The 21,408-nt window shown below is 38.6% G+C and overlaps 2 protein-coding genes across 3 annotated transcripts in view; one reads left to right on the top strand and one right to left on the bottom strand.

Annotated features, from left to right (window-relative positions):
• Positions 1-4,848, top strand: part of GYS2 (glycogen synthase 2) — a 73,352-nt gene extending 68,504 nt beyond the window's left edge. The window contains exons 14-16 of the mRNA XM_054443418.1: positions 358-521; positions 1,595-1,675; positions 3,783-4,848. Of these exons, the coding sequence (XP_054299393.1) occupies positions 358-521; positions 1,595-1,675; positions 3,783-4,004 (467 nt within the window). The 3' untranslated portion in view covers positions 4,005-4,848. The remainder of the gene's footprint in view (positions 1-357; positions 522-1,594; positions 1,676-3,782) is intronic.
• Positions 4,849-8,317: 3,469 nt separating this feature from the next.
• Positions 8,318-14,565, bottom strand: SPX (spexin hormone). Of its 2 annotated transcripts, XM_054443814.2 has the most exons (6): positions 14,383-14,565; positions 13,896-13,976; positions 13,670-13,727; positions 13,050-13,112; positions 11,762-11,845; positions 8,318-9,713 (listed from the first exon to the last, which is right to left on the bottom strand). In XM_054443814.2, exons 1-6 carry the CDS (start codon positions 14,386-14,388, stop codon positions 9,655-9,657), a joined length of 351 nt encoding a protein of 116 aa, XP_054299789.1. In that variant the 5' UTR covers positions 14,389-14,565; the 3' UTR covers positions 8,318-9,654. The 2 variants fall into 2 exon arrangements, with proteins under 2 accessions (XP_054299789.1, XP_054299790.1); XM_054443815.2 differs by lacking the exon at positions 13,050-13,112 and having other exon boundaries at positions 14,383-14,528.
• Positions 14,566-21,408: the final 6,843 nt, after the last annotated feature.

Raw genomic sequence — 21,408 nt, 5'->3', positions numbered from 1 at the left:
CAGCCTTGGCTGCACAGTGGGAACACTGGGGAACTTAAAAGGCAGAGATATCCAGGCCCTGCCCTGGAAATTCTGGTTAGTGAGCAACACCATGGAGGATCACTGATCCAGTGTATCCCTAGACTGCCAGAGTTTTTTTCAGCAAGATCCACTTCGTTGGCTGTATGTCGGCGATGGTTGTAAACCATTAGAAGGGAATTAGGGCCTTAGAAAAGAATAAAGCGGGGGTAATTCCTGAGTCAGGGGGTAGTTAATGCATAGGTTTTTGATGGAACCAAAGAGTTAGTAAATCACAGGAGAACAAATGTTTAAGGTTAGTCCTACTTTTACTTGTGCTTTGGCTTTTGTGTTCTTCAGGTATTTACATCGTTGACAGGCGGTTCCGTTCTCCGGATGATTCTTGCAATCAGCTGACTAAGTTTCTCTATGGATTTTGCAAACAGTCACGCCGCCAGAGGATTATCCAGAGGAATAGAACTGAGAGGCTCTCAGATCTTCTGGATTGGAGATACTTAGGCAGAGTAAGCAAGTTTTGTTAAACACAGCAGACCACTTAAAAAATTCCACTGGACTATAAACATGTTGATTCTAGTCATAATCTCTAAAGTTAATCCAATATTATAATTGTTAAAATCTCAGTGTCTCCATGTACTTTTTAAAATTTAATGAGTTTACAAAGTCCTAAACGTATTTCTTCATGTTTAGTTTGAGTCTATTCATAATAGCAAGTCCATCAGGATCTAGCACTGATCTTACTAGCTATTCCAGTGTCAGTGTCTCACTTGATGTATTACCGGTATAAGGAAACATTTTATGAAGTTGAAGAAAACATCAAGAGAAAAGTCTCTACTTTGTTTCTCTCTAGAGAAATAGTGTAGTCATATTTCTCAACTGTAGAGAGTAATGGGAATAATACGGTTTTTCAAAATGATCAGTACAGGAAAAATACCTCCTCTCAATCATGCAGTAAGTTTATAAACACCTGGATGCTCACATAGCTTAGCAGTAGTGATTTAATAATAAATGAATTGACTTTGCCTTCACATAATGTGTCTGTTTGCACAGTGCTGAACACTCTTGGCTGAATGATAGATGCTGCCATTTGCTGAGTATCTGCACACACAAATGCCAGTGCTCATTACAACCTGGATGATTAATTTTACTACCTCCATCTTGCAATGAAGATAGATACAGTAGGCTTTTAGAAGTGATGTTTCTTGCCTAAGGTCTGAAGCAGGATTTACACCCAATTTATCTGAATATTCAGGCCCTATCTTTTTTCCATGCCACACTGCTTCTCTGTGGAATGAAACCAGTGTTTTCAGTCACCTTAATGCTCAATTCAGAGCTCAATATGACCAGTATGGGCATTCTTCCCCAGCATTTTATAGTATTACTTTGCCTATGGGTTGAAAAATAGTAAAACTATAAACTGTAATTTTTTTCCTGAGTCTCAAACTTAGAGTGCATAGATTCTGTCACTTTAAAAAATATATATGTTTCAGAACTAGGAGAATAAGGCCTTATTTAATACCTTGATTATTGAGATATCTAAGGGTTTTTATTAACCTGTGATTTGACTTTCTATCAATAGTATTACCAGCATGCCAGACACCTGACATTAAGCAGAGCTTTTCCAGATAAATTCCATGTGGAACTAACATCACCACCAACGGTAAATATTCAATGTATTGTTTTTTTTGAAGGCTATATTTCTTTTTATAAGTTTAAATAATACATTTAAATTTGGAAGTAGCTATGCACACAAGCTATGATACTTTTTCATAATGTTGAATCAAACCAAAGGAGAGAGAGAGGAACTCACAAATCAGACTGTCTTAAAGCTCTCGACAGTTAATTCATCTCATTGGAGAAGCATCTCTGAATTAAAACTTTCTCTGCCTTAATGCTTGAAATGGTTCTGATGGACATTTGTTCTTTGGGGAGTTGTTCAAAAACAAACTGGACTGCTTTAATCGAAAGTGAATTTGCTCTCCAAGGAAGTGTTTAAATGTAGGGTGACCGCTTGGCAAGAGTAAAATAGAGTAAGTTCAGCACCCCAGGAGGAATTGAACTAGATGAGCGTTTATGTTCCAATCATCAATGCCCACCAGGGTGTCTTCTTCTAAAATCCTACTAGACATTTATGTTCATAAGACTGCTATAGGCCACATTTGTCATCAGATTCACTTAGCAGGGAGAAGACATGAGGTGCCACTTGAAGCAGGGTAGCGTCAGGCATTTCTCTTTAGTGGGATTAGTCCTTGCAGTAATCTACACAGCGATCCAAGAGATAACACCTTTGGCCCCCTACACACTAGGTGACAGCTTAGGTGCAAGAAGATAAGACCCATACCATTGCAAATGAGATCACCTTAGCTTAGTAGCTCCATGCCCCACAGGAGCCTCTATCTCATGTAAATCCCTGCAAACCAGCTTTCATGCTCCCTGCAAGGAATATGCCCAATTATGAGTCATCTTATAAGAGTCATTCAGAAATTCCCAAAAACTCTGGCTCCTTATCAAGTATGTATAGATTTTTCAGTTCAGATATAATTTCTCAATCAGGGGTCACTGTTACCATAAACAACTCTCCCTAATAACATGACTTATATTCCACCTATATCAGGTTTCCAGAGGAACAGATCTAGAAAGTTAACCTGAAGTAAAATCTGCCCATAAAAAAGGTGATAAGGTTTTCTTAAACCCTCAGGCTACAAATTCTGACTTTCATGTTTATGATTCTAGCATTCAGAGTTGATTGCTTAGCTTATTCAGAGGTGGTCATTCCACTTAATGATAATTCAGCAATATTCATCCATTTATCTGCTTATCTACTTATTTATCCAGTTATTATATCTAATAAGCATTGAGCACCTACTTCAAGCTAGGTCTCAAGTGCAGAACTCAGTTCTTTTGTTGTATTGCTAACTGGTAAAGTATCTGAACCTTAAAATGACTGTATATGTATGACATGATAATAATGTATACAATAATTGAAATACAGAGTGATGAGCGCTATAACACTTTTATACATCTGTCTCCCCATTCAATCAAATGCACTCCAATCATGTTTTTTCATCTAGGTTCTTTAGTGGCATTGTTGTGCCTGATACATAATTGGTGCTAAGTATGTGTTTATCAAATAAGTTATCTCAGTATCTCAAGTAGAAGGGCAAATTAATTAAAGTCTAGTGGTATTTTCTCATTAACTGAAATAACAGCAACTGGTGTAATTGTAGGGTCAATTAAGTGGCCTGACTTCCAGGATGCCTCCTAGTGGTGGCTGTCCATGGCATTTCCAGGCTACCCACATCCAAAAGCTTTGTTGAACAAATTTGAGACTTAGAGATTAACAGTATCAGCAGTGTAAGGTGGCAGTTGACATTAAAGTTTCTGGAGTCATCACAGACCCGGCACAAATCTTTGCTCTACCATTTATGTGCTGCGTGATGTTGGGCAAGTTACTTGACCCCTCTAACCCTCCATTTTCTTCTGTACTGAAAAAAACATATTTATCAGAGTGTTGTTAAAAGATGAGATGATAATAATATATGTATAACACCTAGCACATTTCATTACTTAATAAAGAATGGTTATATATTGAATGAATCCCTCTTGAGACTGGTGGTATCAAAATCAAAATCAATCAAAGTTTACTAGCACCCAGACTACAAAAGATAGATAACTACTTAAAAAATTGATAGTGCATGCATAGTATTTACATCCTTGGAAACCAAGAAAGTGTTATGATGTTTATGTCTTATTTTTGTCTTTGGCAGACAGAAGGATTTAAATATCCCAGGCCTTCCTCAGTACCACCTTCTCCTTCAGGGTCTCAGGCCTCCAGTCCTCAGAGCAGTGATGTGGAAGATGAAGTGGAGGATGAGAGATATGATGAGGAAGAGGAGGCTGAAAGGGATCGGTTGAATATCAAGTCACCATTTTCACTGAGCCACATTCCTCACGGGAAGAAAAAGCTGCATGGTGAATATAAGAACTGAATTCTACATGTGCTGAGAGGAGCTAATTTAAAAAAGCAAAGTAAGACTAATTATTTAAAATAAAAATGCCACAAATTTCATTTTCTCCTTCTAAGTATTACAACGGGGTTTATTCTCTGCCTAAAAAGTGGAAGAAATTGAGTGAATGACAATTTTGTAATTTAGAATAAGATCCAAGTTATTTTCCCCAACTCTTGTTTCCCCCATAAAGTTAGGCATGAGGAGCAGCACTCATTAAAGGCAGAAGACAGAAAAGTGTTTTTAAAATGGTGAATTTAAGTGGTAAGGATTTTCTCTTACTCTGTTTATTTTTAAATTATCATCAGAATCCTTTGCTTACTATTTATGCAGCTTCTCTACCCCACCACACAAATTTCCCATTTCCCCCCTGAAAACGTTGATCTTACCCATGAATCTGCACTACCTACGTATTTTAAATAGCTAGGTTTTTACTGATTATTTTCATTTTTCACATGCATCAGAACCATGATTTAGATGTAGTTTTGCAGAGACAAAAATCCATGAGTGAATAGCTATCCTAAGTCCATATTTTGATGCATATTAATGGACATTTATGTCACTTTTGAAATCTAGAATTGATGTTGAAATTAATGGAAGATATTACCATGTGCATGGTACCACCATCTTACTGTAACATTTTTCTATTGTTTAAATAGAAAGCCTTTATAAAATTTGGTCAATCTTCATAGATGATAACTTGTAAAATCCAAGTAAATAAATACATTAATATTTAATAACTTAACTTTCACTGATAATGCCTTGTTTCTTCATAGATGATAAGTTGTTAAATCCAAGGAAAAAATACATTAATATTTAAAAACAACTTTCACTGATAATGCCTTGTTTAAAAATTGTTTAGACATTCGAATAACATGTGGGAAGCAGCTGTTATGAATAATTCCTAGAGAAGCTATCTTTTTAAAAAATAGTTAGAAAAAAATAGAACATCTATTCAGTTGTAATAATGGCAATGCCTCAACATATTCTGTGATGTGCATAGAGTCACAGATGAATGATTGTTAATTTAGCCGATTTATGTTTTAAGGGCAATTAAGTCTAAATTGGCAACAAAACAAAAACAAAAATCACACTCTTGGATTGCTTTTTTTCTAACTAAGTAGTTATTCACTGTGAGTTCCATTTAACTCACAGTGAGTTCCTTTATTGACATATCAATTGGCCTTGTTCTGAAGAGGCTCTAAAAAAGTTTTGGTCTTCTCAGTGCTGGATTATTGATCACAAAAATGGAACAGCAGCAACGACAAGGTGTCAGATGGTTCAAGACCATTGGAAAACTGTAATCCAGCCCTCCTATTGCTGCATTAGCTAGAAAAAAGTAGAAAACTGTTGGATACAAGCAGCAAATCAGACCAAAATGGAAGATAGCTGGAAATTTACTTTACTTAGATGTCCAGAAAGAAGAGAAATAATTGACCTAAAATCTAACCTTTGACAAATGCCCTGTGGATGCCAATTAACCGAGCATCTGCAGAGCAGTTTGAAATGCTCTGTACTGGAGAGTAGAAAAAATATGAGATGGACTTATATTATAGGCTTATTCGCTGAAGTACCAGAAAGATACTGTGATAAACTAGGGTTCACTGTTATAATAACCATGAAAATGTATCCCCAGTAAACTAGCTTAACGTGTCTATTCAAATGATACTCTTGATTGGTAACTGGTTGCTTGACTGTTATTGAAAACATGCCTACACAGTAAAATACCTGAAGATGTAAGTGCTTTTTGTTCAATGAAATAATAATTTGATGATAATAAGTGTGTACAAATGATAGGGCACATGGAATTTAGCTGACTTGCAAACACCTGGCTTTGACAGTGTGTGTAGGAATCACCTTCTATCCTGTACTTGTTCCCCTATTCAGACAGCTGCTGCCAGGTGACTCCATCCCTCCACTCTAGTCATTTCTTCATCCTTTTCCCCAAGACTGACAAAAGCTGGTGAGGAGAAGCAAATATGATTTTTTAGTAGAAGGCTCTGTGTCTAGTACAGTGCCTTGTACATAATAGTTGCGTAGATAAATGGTCTTTTTGGGAGACATAGAGGTTCAAAAAATTGTTGCTTTTAAAGAATGTATGTATTCATAAGTTGAAGGACAGGAACTATAGAAAAAGTGTGTGGTGCCTGATCAGCTGAGAGAAAGACCTGTTTTATGGATTGTACCACCTGCTATGGTTTGAATGTTTGTGTGCCCCCCAAATTCATATATAGATGCTCCCCAACTTACAATGGGATTATGTTTGGATAAACCCAATGATATTTTCTTTCTTTCTTTCTTTTTTTTTTTTTTTGACAGAGTCTTGCTCTGTCACCCAGGCTGGAGTGCAGTGGTGTGATCTTGGCTCACTGCAACCTCCACCTCCCAGGCTCAAGCAATTCTTGTGCTGCAGCCTCCCAAGTAGCTCAGACCACAGGCATGTGCCACCACACCTGGCTAATTTTTGTATTTTCTTTTTAGTAGAGACAGGGTGTTGGCATATTGGTCAGGCCGGTCTTTGAACTTCTGGCCTCGAGTGATGTGCCCACCTTGGCCTCCCAAAGTGCTGGGATTACAGGCATGAGCCACCATGCCTGGCCAACCCACTGATATGTTTAATTTATAATGAGCCTATCAGAATATAAATCCATGGTAAGCCAAGGAGTGTACTGTGTGTTGCTTTCATCCCATCATAAAGTTGAAAAATCATAAATTGAACCATCATAAGTTGGGCCCATCTGTATTGAAATCCAAATCCCCAATGTGATGGTATCCACAAAGGAGGCAGAGCCTTTGGGAAGTGATTAGATCACGTGGACAGGGCCCTCATGAATAGGATTACTGCCCTTATAAAAGAGGCCCCAGAGAGCTGCCTTGCCCTTTCCACCATGTGAGGACACAGCAAGAAAGCGCCATCTATGAGAAATGGGCCTTCTACCAGACACTGATTCTGTTGACACCTTGATCTTGAACTTCTCAGGCTCCAGAATTGTGAGAAATAAATTTCTGTTGTTTATAAGGCACACAGTTTGTGGTATTTTGTTTTAGCAGCCTGAACTGATCAAGACACTACTGTCTTCCACGGTAAGAGTTAGAGTGAACAGAACTGGTTTTACATACTCAGATGAGAACATAAATGTTACAGCTGTTATACTAATAGTTTTCTAGGGTACAAGGAAGACTCAGGAGGGGGACTAGTTAAGTCTACTTAGGGAGGTCCAAAGAGTCTTCATTGAATGAGCCCAAATTTCCATGAGTAATAACGGCAATAAAATGGCCTATTTCACACAGTGGTTGTGAGGATCAAATCAAATTAAAAATGAGCTCTTTCTAAAGGAATTTACAGCCCAGTATGAAGCGACTGAACAGAATGAAGTTACATTCCCAACTTCCCTTTCTTTGTGATCAAGATAAAATAATGTAATTCAAGGTTGTAAGATACACATTTTCCTTTATCATAACCAGGTAAAAAGAAATGCAAGCTGGAGGCTAATCTGAACAAGCCAGGGCCACTTCGCCTTCTTCTCTCCTCTCTTAGGAACACAATGATGACATTGGGGGAGCGAAGGCAACTACTGGAAAACAAAGAATAATTAAGAGCCCAGGATGGAGGCCAGATAGCCAAGGTAGGCTATAGAGGCAAAAAAGAGAAGGGCAATGAGAACTGTGCAGAAAGTGGCTGAAAGCCCTCCCTGCAGATCGAGGTATTCTAGTGCATGTATCTGTGTAGAAGGCAGAAAATTCCCAATTTTAAAACACAAGCCATATAATGTGAAGGTTTTCTGATCTATGATCACTTGTTCATTTTGGTTTTTTAAAAATCTAGAAATAAACAGAATATAGACACCATAAGAGAGTTGGAAAGTTATAGAAAATTGGGAAGAGGGACCTTTTAATTAATCAGCATATTTGTACACAAGAACATTCAAGGAATTTGAGTACTTAGAATACTTGGAACTATATTTTAACAGCTATTGATCATTGAGACAGCTTTTAAAACAATGGTTAGTATGACATTTTTGAGATTGTTCTGGTTAGTTGTGGGAAGAATTATTTCATAAGAGATGTTAAAAGTGTTCTTTGAATACACATACTATTTGAATAGTCAATATGTACAAGTTTATGTCTGATGAGTAAATAATTTTTAATGTCCCACCCCTCCTAATGGTGAAGTGCTTAGGACCGTGTATAAATAAAAGAGAATGCTTTTGGAAAGAAATTTTCAATAAATTGGATGTAAGCACTACCTAGTAAGTCTACTTTCAAATCAAATCATAATTAATGACAGGTGCCTATTATAATGCCATACAGATATTTTAATGCTCACAAGTTATTTTTTGACAGAGATCAACATTACATTAACTTGAATTTAGTTTCATTATTAAATTATGAAACAAGATACAGATAAATCTTATAAGCAGAGTTCTGATTACTTAACACAATGAAATTGCAATTCCAAGTTACAGAGACATTCACATAAAGATATTCTTGAGCTACTAAATAATGGCTAAATAGTGATGACAATAAGAATTAATACTTTCCACTTATGACATTTGTCAATAACAACTCTGATTAGGTAAAAATAATTAACATGGTGGTCATATTATAATTCCAAATAAATACATTATTATGTTTGCCACAGGTGTATGTGTGTATGCGTGTGTGGGTGTATGTGCGTGTGTGTGTATTCAGATGGTACTGAACTCAAGTTGGCTTTTAAAAAGGAGGAGATCAGGCATATTACTGTGCACTTACATTATCAGAGTGATTTATGTAATGCTATGAGGTCAAATAAAACCTAGAGTCTAGTCAATTAGAGTAAGCAGAGTACTTGAATCTGTTGAGTCTGTTGGTCATGGAAAATGAGTTACCTCTAACAAAACTGGCTTGTTCCCTTCTTCCAATACGTAAACAACAGAGTGTGTCTCCATCTGCTTATTTCCCAGTAACTTTTAGATCCATGTTTCTAAACTGAATGCAAGGTAATTCCCAAAGAGCACAAAGGGATCTCTGAGCTCTGCATCTTTGGCAAATCTTCTACCTCAATGACTGTCTCCTCTCAGCAACCACACTGAAGTGTTCCTATCACAGGGCTTCTCCCCAGTCATCCAATTTATCTTCTTAATTGATCACTCCTGGATGAGCTATAGAGAGTCGTACTCTCCTATTTCCCATCCTGCCATGTTTCTCACCTTCCTCCCACCTTCTTGGGGATGGGATAAAAGGAAAACAGAGAAGGAGAATTTCTGCTGAGTGAAAACAAAATGCAAGTGGGTAACAAAATGAAAAAAAAAAACACACAGCTAAGATCAAGACAGGTACTGGCTATAGTTAAAAGGAAAGAACACTTTAGTCTTCAGCCTTATAATTATAAATATTCTAAGAAACTCAAGAGTAAGACACAAGGTGATCTAAAAACATTTTTGGTCATCTAAACAGGACCTGAAGCAATGAAAGAAGAAGATGATGTTCTCAGCTAAGCATCCTATATATATTTTGTTTCTGAAAGAATAAAACTATCTGTGTGTGTTCTTAAGATTACAAATGGAATAAAAGGGCCCAAAGGTTTTATTCACATGTTTCATGTTTTCAAAGAGAATAGAATTATAATTAAACATAATCTAGTATATTTTCACCAGTTAAGCAGACTGTCTTCCAGGAATCTGGTTTGATCAAAGTTTTTTTCTTCATCTGTAGGAAAAAAAAATTGTTTAAAGTTAAATATACACTCTGTGTTTTAATAGAGGAAAAGGTAAGACAAAGAGAATCTCAGGAAATAAACATTTAGCCTTCTAAGCTATGTTAACTCACGGACTCTGCTACTGAAAATTTAAACAATATGGGTTTTGATTTGTTCAGTTTAAAATCTTTTCTTCTCTGCTTGGGACACATTGGGGAATTCATATTTTACATCTAAACCTCTATAATGACTGAAACTAAAGTATGGTATGTCTGGTAAAAATCTCAAAAGTCATGTATCTTGCTCTCACAGATTGACTTATGTCTAAAACGCCCACCATGAAAATAATTCACTTGCATCAAAGGACTGTCTCTTTATATTTCCTGTTAAAATGGATCTTACTCGGGAAAGATGACATGGGAACACATTTGCAAATGTTCTTTTATTAGGGGAGCTAGAGTTCTGGGGAGGAAATGAGACAAAAAGAAGAGGCACTCGTTTGCTGGGTGAGATCGCGAAACTTTAGAGCATAAGGTAACACATCTGAGGTGGGGATACTTAAAGAGTTAGACAATGGCAGGTTCCTGGGACTCTAAAAATAGGATAGAATGACTAAAAGTTACAATAAGGTAGGAAGAAGGAGTGGCCAGGGGCAAAGTGCATCTACTAATTTCTTCTAAGATCACCTCTAGATAAAAGCACATTCTTTCAGTTAGTTGCAATATAATTTGAATGTTGGGGTTACCTCTTAACCTGAATTTCTAGCACACTTTAAACCATTGCAGAAAATGGGCTTCTCTTTAAAGGGAAGGAAGAAAACAAAACAAAACAAAACAAAACAAAACAAAACCAGAACCGCATCCCTGTATAAATTCCACTGAAACCATAATTCACTAAATAAGAGCCTTCTAAATAATACTGAGGTAGTACAGAATAAAAATACTAAAGAAGACTAGTGATTAATTTATCATATGGGAATCAAAAACTTTTCTATCAATTTAGACTAATAAAATTAGTCATTTCATCTTCAGAGACAATCCACTTAGAAAACTTCAATAATTAAAAAATACATATTTATTTTCCAAAAAAGATGGGGACCTATAATCACGTCCTTTCCTCAAATTGCTAATGAAGATACCTCTCCTCTTTAAAATTAGCTCTCTCTTGTCCATTACAGGTTGCTTTCCTTTCTGGCTCTGCACATCTTCCCAACAATCAAATCTAAAACATCACTATCAACCAATCTCCATCAGAGCTCTTTTTGTACTGACTTCAAAAATCGCTGGGTTCCATGTCTTGGGTTTTAAAAAGAACACTTTGGATACAGCATCCTCTACCCATTATTCAACTATTTCACACCTTTTCACTGCAAGAGTTCTGAGAGTCATGCCAGCTCTCCAGAGCCTCAGACCTGCTTTCTCTTAACTTTGCAGTTTACTTTCTTGTATCACATTCTGTAAACAAAGTTTCAGATATGGAATAGCAGCAGCAAGCTGTGTCACTGGGCAGGAGGTGGGGGGAAGTCCTGTGACACACTGTTTAATGTCCCCTGAGTTCTGTATTCTTACTAACCATTCTGCTATAGTAACCATTCTGAGAGTTTCCATCCCTGGAAAGTTTCAAGAGGAGAGTGATCAGTAGCATCAACTACTGAATGAATTCTGGGATACTCTCTTATTCTGATTTTCCTCTTACCTTTCTGCTTGCTCCTTTTAATGTCCCTTCACTGGTACTATGTCCCCCCATTTCCCTTGATTTTTGGGTGTTTTATTGTCTTCCCTTTTCCCACTACATCTAAGCCCTAGAAGGTATCTCCATTCTCATGATTTCAACTTTTATTAACTGGCTCTGAAGTTCCTGTTTTCAAATCCGACCATCAGAATAATGTGGAACTTCTTAAGGACAGAGATTCTTGGGCCTCACTCAAGCAGTACAGAATTAGAATTTCTGGGCCTAAGGCCAAGAAATTCTGGGGGAGGGGTGTTGCACTCAACACAGAATCCCGAAAGTAAGCAAAGCTGTTCTGTTACGCAGGTGAAAGAGGCCACTATGCTAGTACCTTCTGGTGATTTCTGAAGGGACGCCAGTAAGATGGTTGCTGCCTCTGGAATAGTTAGTAGTCGCGGATTTGGGCTTCGTCTCTCTGCAGAAACAAAAATGTATACAGATTCTGTTAGCATTTATATATTCATGTAGATAAGTCCTACTCTAACATGGAGCAATACTAGAAAAATCTCTATGAAATAGATTTTGACCCCTCAACAAAGGACTACTTACACAGAAGACTAATTTCTTAACATGTCACAATTGCCTTGGAAATGACTTACAATTGGTTATGTCAAGTTTACAAACAGGGTATGGAAGAGAATTTTAAACTATATGCCAAAGAGAATTTTAGATAATAATTTAACCTTTGCGGCCGAATATAAGGTAATTATTTGACTGAAGGAGTATCTGCTAAGAATTCAAGGTTATTTCAAATCTAAGTTGAAAAAAGACAAACTGTTCTGATTCAGCACAAAACATGATTTCTAATTTGGGGCAACTGAAGTTAAGAAACAAATCTTAACCTCATAAAATAAATAAGCTCAGTTACACAGCATGTTTGAAGAGCCTAAACAAAAATTTAAGCACCCACTATGTGTTCAACAGTGTTTGGTATTTTTCCAAGTAAGTATACTCTTTAATTTTAGCATTTGAATCTTTACAATTTCATCGAATTGTATTGTTGTTAATACAATACGATGGAAAGGTTTATCATGAAAAAGAACAGTCCTTGGTCCCATCCTTAACTGCCAGCATATTTCTCTTTTGATTTTGAACCTTTGATAGTTCTTTCTAGTAAAACAGAAGCATACATTTGAAGTTCCTAGGTAAGTTCTTATTTTAGTAATAACAGCGTTTAAGAGGAGGCTGAGTAAAGTTCCTGCATAAACGCGCAGATACATTTCTAGAAGCATTTGCAAAGTTCTTCCTATCTGGCCTTACCCCTCTGAGCTGAACCTCAGGCCCTAACTCCCTGGGGACCTCTGCACACCCTGGCAGCCAGAGGGCTGGCTGAACAGCCGCAAGCCAATAAGGCTTGGGGAGCCTCAGCGCCAGCCTCGGCCGCCCTTGCCACCATTGGCGCGGGGCTGGACGAGCGAGCTCCCAGCTCCGGCGCTCGGCATCCAGCCGCTGCTGCCAACCCGGGCTGCCCTCGGGCGGACTGTATCTGAGGGCGCCTCAGAGCCGCGTCTTTCCGGTGAGGAGACGCTTTCTTTCGGCACCAGCGCGGAGCAAGCCCTGCCCGCCCCATCCTATTCCAAAAGCGCGGGACTAGCGCCCTTGCGCCCTTGGCCACTCACCCGGCAGTGGCCGGTCGGAGAGGTCCTTTCTCCGGCTCTGGTCGGAGATGAAGCGGCGACCCTCTGCAAAAGCGAGACCCGGGGCTCAGCGCCCACCCGGCCCGGGACAACCCGGGCTTAAACCTCAGCTCAACCCGGGCTTAAACCTCAGCTCCTCCCGGCACAGCGCAGTCCCCGGGCGTGGGGAGGGGGCAGGTTGCTCCAGGATAGGGTCGCGCGGGGCTGCCGAGTTTCCAGCGCTCCCAGCGCAACCCCGGGCTGAGCCAGGAGCCCTGGAGCTCTGAAGGAAAGCCACGCGCCTGACCCGACGCCGCCAGGGCGCTTTGGAGCGGAGGTCGGGTTAGTGCGATATTTCCCAGGCAACCCGAGTCCCCATTTGGACCAAGACAAGCAACCCTCCAGTTTCGGATGGAGAATTTCTAATAAGGATGGAGGATTTCCAATAATCAGGGACTCTTCCCCTCTCCCACCCCTCCCTCACCTACCGGTCTCTTTGATGGCCTTGATGATTTAAGGGAATAAACTCGACATTATTCTCTCTCCATAACTCTCCATCTATCTGTTCATGACTCCTAAGGGTCTTCCATTATTGTAGGAAGAGCAAAATATTTGGAACTTACGTGCCCCTTTCAGGTAGAGCATAGCTTGAGGAGTCCAATTCCTTCTCTCCAACAGTCTCTATAGCCCGGGAGAAGGGAAGAGCAGTTAATAAAACATTGCAGCTCAGTCCTCTATTACAGCAAAATAAAGAAAAAAGAAGAGAATAAAACAAGAAGGAAGAAAGAAAGAGCAGAGTGGACACACAGTGCGCATTGTTTTAAAATTTTTTATTTTGCATTTGATTACCTGTGGAGCGCAGCTGGAGTTTCCCAGGAAAACAAACACCAGGAAAAGAGCCAAGGTTGTTGCTGCCAGACTTCTGAGTCCCTATATGAAGCGATCAACCAGAAAGGGTCATTTCTATGCCAAAAGGATCTTCTGCTTCCTTCCTTGACGCCTGGACAATTACAAACCCCTCACTTCTCGCAATATTCTGTTTTAATACTCAGTTTTCTGCAGGTGTTTGCCTTCTACCTTCTAGTTAATTCACAAAGAGTCCACTTGAAAAAACGTATTTAGAAACATATTATTTGTATTACTTCACCCAAATGAAGAATAAGTAAATACGTGAATTTTTTTCTTAGTAAAATCAAATGATTCTGTTATTCTAAAGGCATATCGTTCAAATATCCTTTAAACTCTAAAATGCTTATTAAACATGAAATAGGTAAAATGCTATAAAACGTTTTTAGAAATAGCTAAGAAGTCTCAAGTTAATAAAGCCTTTACTTACCTTCATGTTTTGCGTCTTTTCAGAACCCTGAAATAACTATAACTTTACCTGTGAGTTTTCGACCCTTGCTCTGAAATTGGAGCTTTTAAAATCTTGGTGTTAAGGACACCTCCCCATCTGGAGTAGAGTTTGGGAGTCCACAGGGACATCTTGTCAGTCTTCAAGCAAGATTGAGAATCTGATGACTCCTCCAGGGAGCTTCATTGCAGGAAGTAGAGGAATGATTGATGGGCAGAAATTATTTGTTTAAATACTGATTGCATCACCCAGGAGACATTCAGAATGTGTCAGCATCATTGGCCTTGCTTTTCCTACTGGCTGCCCAAAGTAGTGTGTTATTATTATTATTAATGAAAACAATCAATAGTCCAAGGCAGAATCAAAAGTAAAAGAATAAGTAAGAAAACTTGTCTTGGGTAACTAGCTATCAGTCTATCACTGATGGCTAAAGATGTATGAAAAGGTCTGGGAATCTCAGTGGAATTTGACATCAGTCATTCACTTAATTATCAATTCATTCTGTTGTTTAGCAAATATTTACTGAGTGCCTACTATGAGACACACGATCCTTTTATTTCAAGGGACACAGCCATGCACTGAAAAGACATCGTCTCTGCTTTGATCTAAGTTACCTGCTAGTTAAGGTACACCGTAAACTGATGAATAGATAAATAAGACACAGTAGTTACCCCTTAATCATAGGTGTGTGTGTGGGGTGGGGGAGCATGTTTCAAGACCCGCACTGGATGCCTGTAACCACTGATATGTATATGCCTTATTATACTATGTTTCTTAAATCTGTTCACCAAGATGGTTACTAATTGATTAATGGGAGAGTGGTGTTTACATATGGACATGCTGGACAAAAAGATGGTTCATGTCTTGGGTGGGCTGGAGCCAGACAGTGGGACATTTCAACACCCTATTCAGATTTAAAACTCACAATTTAAACTTATGAATTCTGTAATTTCCCATTTAATATTTTCAGACTGTAGTTGACCATGGGTAACTGAAACCATGGAAGGTGAAACCGCGGATAAGCAGTGACTACTGTTACTACAGGATGTTTTAAATTGTTAAGTAAAAGTAAGTAAGGTGATGTGATAGGATAAGTGGTGGGCTACGTTAGGGAAGGTTAAAAACAGAGGGTAGTCTTGAAGGATAAGGTGAAGTAATGGGAGAAGCTGGGGCAAGAATTAGTATTTTAGGTATTCTCAGTAGAAGAAAGAAAAGCAAAATCTATGGACAGCAAAGAGCATGGCTTGCTTGGGGACTAGGAAAGAGGCCAATGGAGGCAGCGTTGTGTGGGTGACAGGGGAGGTGCTTTGAAATGAGATTGGAGAAGAAGAAATGGGCCAGTTGATGTGGAAATACAATTATAAGCAAAAGATGATGATGGCTTACACTGGGATGGTACACACAGGGAAAGAAGAGCTGTAAATGAATTTGGAATACATGTTGTGGAGGTAGAAAATATAGAACTTGTATATAAAAGGGATATGGAAGTGTGAGAAAAATAAATCAAGGATGATTCTTAGGTTTATGGATAAAACTGTGGGTAAATTATGAAGTAATTTACTGAAATTAGAGAAACTTCTTAAGAAGCAAGAGAGGGAAATTAACACTTGCCATATAGGCATATTAAAATTAAAATGTATATTAAAAATATCCAAGTACAAGTACAAAATAGGAGGTTGGAAATGCAAAACTTGATAGAGGTCAGCAAAGAGGTCACCAGCCTACAGATTTTCTTTTTGGTGGGGGGCAGAAATGATTAGCTTTAAGAATTTTAAGAATTCTAAGAATTTTAAAAGCAGTAAAGGGATGAGATTAAACACAACACTTAGGGAGTGAATAGGGCTAAAGAAGAGCGGCAGGGACAGAGCTATGAAAATAAACACAGAGAGAATGAGCAGAGGAAGAGCCAGAAAAGGAGGTTAAGTAGAGTCAGAAAGAAAGGAGAAATTCCAGGGGACCCTGATACCATGGAAGCCAAGTGAAGATCCAGTAGTACTGGGAGGTCAAGCAACATGAGCTCCAAGAAATACCCACTGGATTTGGAATATGATAGTTTTGAGGATAGAAGCAAGATTGGAGTTGGTTGAATAGTGAATAAGATATGATAAATTAAAGCCAAGAATAAACAATCTCTTTTAGAGATGTCACAAAAGAAGGGAAAGAAAAAAATGAGAAATTTTTTTTACTGTTATTATTATTGTTATTGTTATTTTAAAGACAGGGTCTCACTATGTTGTTCAGGCTGGGCTGAAACTCCTGTCCTCAACTAGTCCTCCCACCTCAGCCTCCCAAACCTCTGGGATTATAGGCACGCTCGGCCTGTGAAATCTTTTTTTTTTTTTTAAAAGATAAGATAGAAGATTTGTTATACTTTTTGGGCTTAAGGTAACATCTGAAACCTTTCATTTCTAGGAAATTCCTAAAATTCCCTGAATTATGAATTATGAAATTATGAATCTTTTTGGGAGGCAGAGTGTTTCTTCTGTTGTACAAACTGAAAATGCCAGATAGTCAGTTTTCTAGCCTCCCTATCAGGGAGAATGTGGGCATATGACACGGGCTTCACCAATCAGATGAGCATGCTCAGATGGGGAATCTCATGCCAGGATGGAAGAAGTGCTTGGGTGAAGCAGGGGTTGTAGTAAGATTGAGTTTCTGGAGTAGTCTTAGCTACAGTGCTAGTGGCAAGTTCCAGCATCCAGTGCCCCAGCATTGGTGATGCTAGCTGTAGTGTTCTTTTAATAAAATCTTTGTTTTGCCCAAATCAGCCATGTTTGTTGGTTTCTGTTGATGTGACAACTAAGAAACAATTTGTAAGACATGTATATTGATGGGAATGATCAGTAGGGAAGGAGAAATTCATGATGTAGAATAAAGGGAAGATAACAGCGAAAGGAAATTCTTAGAAGGCAAGAGGGATAGGATTCCAAGTATATCAATATTCAGTTAAAACATCTATATACATAGGCAGATATTGACAAGGACCTGAGTATCCACCACATACTAAGTTACCATGAAAGAAAGAGATGGTACCTCTCTTAGTCCATTCAGGCTGCTATAGCAAAATACAACAAACTGGGTAGCTTATAAACAGTGGAAATTCCTTACTCAACTCTGAAAGCTGGGAAGTCCAAGATCAAAGTCCAGTCAGCATGGTTGGGTTCTGGTGAGGGCCCTTTTCTGGGTTGCAGACTGTTGTCTTCTCTGCTGTGTTCTTACATGGGTGGGAGGGGAAAACAAACTCCTTGGAATGCTTTTATAAGGACATTAATCCCATTTATGAGGGCTCCACTCTTATGACCTAGTCATCTCGCAAAGGCCCTACCATCACATTGAGGTTTAGGATTTCAGCATATGAATTTTGGTAGGACACAAACGTTTAGGTCATAGCAGTTCCTTCTCAGTTAGGGCGGTGGTTTTCGGGTATTAATGTGCATGGGAATCACCTGGGAATTTGTTAAAATGCAGATTCTGATTCAGTATACCTGGGGTGGGGCCTGAAATTCTGCATTTCTAATAAACTCCCAGGTGATGGTGATAGATGCTATTGACCCTTGGACATTTTGAGTAACAAAGATTTAGGGGTATAAGAAGTGATGAAAACTAAACCTCAGAGTTTGTGTGGCTGGAAGAATGGCTAGACAGAAATAGCAGGGACTCTGAGGAGAGAACTGGTAAGTTTCATTTGGGATTGAAGTTTAAAGGGCTGATGCTATCTACCTGCAAATACTTGGAAAAGAGATTGGAGTTCAGGCGCTGATATTTAGACTTGACACTGATATGCAGACAGGAAAACTGAGGTTTGGTTAGTAAATGAGAATGGAATATAGAAAGTAGTATGTGAGTAGAAACTTGAGAACTATTTACTGTCTTCAAGGAAAAAAGCAAAGCAGGAAAAAGCTAGAGGCATTAGTGTAATGTTCTATTTCCACTGTCGTAGGAGAGGAGAAAGATAAAAACTGACTAAAAGGTTATCTATTTTAATAATGCTTCAAATGTGAGATTTTAGGATTTTCATTTCTAAGAATTGTAGCAATTTCCTTCAAAAAGAGCGATAAAAGAAGTGAAATATGCTGTTTATATTTTAAATAGTCACACATGAAACCTGATTATTAGGTTACCTGAAAAATAAGTCAAATGCCTTTCTGTACCCAAAACACAGAGGTTTTGGGAAGAGGAGCAGGAAAATGAATCACCAATAAAATGTGTTTTGAACTTAAAATTTTAAGAATAAATAAATGTGCTTTGCTGATAATAGTTTAGCTAATGAATTCACAAGCAGATGTCTTACGTCAAAGCTGCCATTTTCAGTTTAATGTGCATAAAAGAAGGGAATGGTTTTGACATATTGTCAATATTGCAGTCTCATCAAGAGTAACACGCTAGAATATGTTACTTCTAAAAGGATTTCCAAAGGGCACTGAACCCCAACAGAACGTTTTTGTTAAATCACAAAGCTTTTAAGGTTTTTACAGGTCCAAAACAAGACGGGTTAAGTTACAATATTTGGTATAAAACAAAGCAAAACACACAACAAAAATCCAAGATAGGTAAAGCCCTTGAATTTTATTCTCCTGACGGTATGACCAAGCAGTAGATGTTGAACAAGTGGTCTTTTAAGCCTTTTTTAAAGGCACATTCAATGAAGACTGTTTTGAATTCATCACTGTTACCTGGATTCTTGTAGTTGACTGTAGAGTGCCCAGAACCTATTTAACCAATGATCACTTGTCACTGTTTAAATGACATTCTTTCAAGGTCAGTGATTATTCTGTTCACAAGGAAAATAGCTGCTATTTTGGATAAGGTTATCTGGACAATATGGCTATTATGGTACAAAATGCCTAAATTACTTTTTGATGACAGCATAGAGAGAATTTCGGTTGGATAACATGAATAAAGATATGGGTTCAATCTTCTGTGGGGCTTGTGTTCAGCCCCTTAGGCCAGCTGTCTCATCATCAGATGAAAAAAGTCATTTCCCCAAAGGGTTACCAGTTTTAGAGGGGCTTTAGGGGCATTAAGAAGGCCTGCTATCCAAAATAAAAATTCCCATTAATTGGCCAATGTCTTAACCTGGGTTTCCTTTTACTTAACACATTGATTCCCGATGAGCTCACACCCTGAAGCAGATAATATCGCAATTCTTTGTTTACAAACTGTTTCAGATCCTTTCTCCAGAACTGCAGATAGGGAGAAGAAGGAGAAAATATGAAGATATTGGTTTTCTGAGGAGAGTTAATGTAAGTACTGTTTAGGGAGTTGGGGCAGATAAAAGTGAAGCAGGGAAGACTCAAGTTCACCAATTTCATACTATCTTCTGGATTAAAATGTTTTACCATTCATTTCCAAAATGACAGAATAGTGCATATGAATTAATATACACCCACCATTACTACAGGATAATTCATAAGACATGGCTGCTAATGGTGTATGCTATGTAGGAGCAGCACAAAGACAGAGGACAAATATAGCAAAAAGGTCTTGGATCAAGACGCAAACAACAAAACACTAATACTCAACATTTTGGAAATGTTGAGCCATATAAACATTGGTAGCTCAGAAATGTGAAGAATGATCCCATAATCCTATAATGTGAATTAGGTTGAATACCAGCTGTTGCCAGGTGTGATCAATAGGAAGATGGGATAGTCAGTTGTCCTACTTCTAATCTATATCACTGGGCCAGAAATACTCTCAGGACAATAACACATGTTATTTTCACAACACTTTAAATTTGAGAAAGCCCTTTGACACCCATTGTTACATTCATTTTTCATACCAAATTCATGCAGTAGATCCCGAATTTCACTTAGGAGCATACTCATACAGTTTGACTTGACATGACACTAAATGGCAGAGTTAGTGTTTTAGCACCAAGACTGGTCCTTATACCGCCACAGAACTCATAGTCACCTCACAGGATCACATCAGAAGAGTCTTCTTCAGGGATTCAATTACCCATTATTATCAGTATTATTTCATATATGTAAAAGACCATTGTGCAAGTGATCCCTCATGTCATAGGGTATTATTTCTGGCTTTTGTCACTTAAGGAATAAATTTCATTTTCTCTTTGGGATAATTTTACTTCATAATACCAGCTCCAGTGACAAACAAAACCCAAGAAACTCTTCATTTCATATTGGAAAGAAAGGAAAACTGAGAATCTGTGATTCACACCAGCCTCAAAACTTTAGGAGTAGCTTCTGGTTTCTCCAGCAGCCTCCCTTTTCTAGTGAAGAAGGGCAGCCAGTTTGGAGGCATGGTCTTTCTTTTATCTATGATCCCTCTCTCCATTGATGAGCTACTGGGTTCCAAGGAATGTGAAGCAGAAAGGTAGACTTCTGCAGGGGCCAGATCATTAGATTCAACTTTATGGCTGATAGAGGTTGATTTCAATATATTAGAAGTGATCAGGCCGGGCGCAGCGGCTCAAGCCTGTAATCCCAGCACTTTGGGAGGCCGAGGTGGGCAGATCACGAGGTCAGGAGTTCAGGACCAGCCTGGCTAACATGGCAAAACCCCATCTCTACTAGAAATACAAAAATTAGCCAGGTGTGGTGGTGAGCACCTGTAATCCCAGCTACTCAGGAGGCTGAGACAGGAGAATCACTTGAACCCAGAAGGTGAAGGCTGCAGTGAGCCAAGATCATGCCACTGCACTCCAGCCTGGGTGACAAGAGCAAGACTCCGTCTCAAAAAACAAAAACGAACAAACAAACAAAAAAAGTAGTGCTCAGTGGGGCCAGCACCAGAAGAGCTGGAAGAATGAACTTTCACTCATTAAACCATTTACTGGGCACCTACTAAATGCCAGGAACTGGAGACCCAAATGAAAGAGGAGATTTCGAACCTCAAGAATCTTTTCCATAACCAAATCAATACAAAGCAAGTGGAAAGTTATATGAGAGGACAGGGAAGGAGCAACTGTTTGGGCCTAGCTGGTAAGGAAAGATATGATAGCAGTGACATTTTAATCAGGCCTTGAGAATTGAGTAAAGGGAA

This window comes from Pongo pygmaeus, chromosome 10 (genome assembly GCF_028885625.2).
Source record: "Pongo pygmaeus isolate AG05252 chromosome 10, NHGRI_mPonPyg2-v2.0_pri, whole genome shotgun sequence".
In the NCBI taxonomy this organism is placed as follows: Eukaryota; Metazoa; Chordata; class Mammalia; order Primates; family Hominidae; genus Pongo; species Pongo pygmaeus.
Note: the sequence above shows the minus strand (reverse complement) of the source record. Positions and strands in the feature narration are given on the sequence as shown.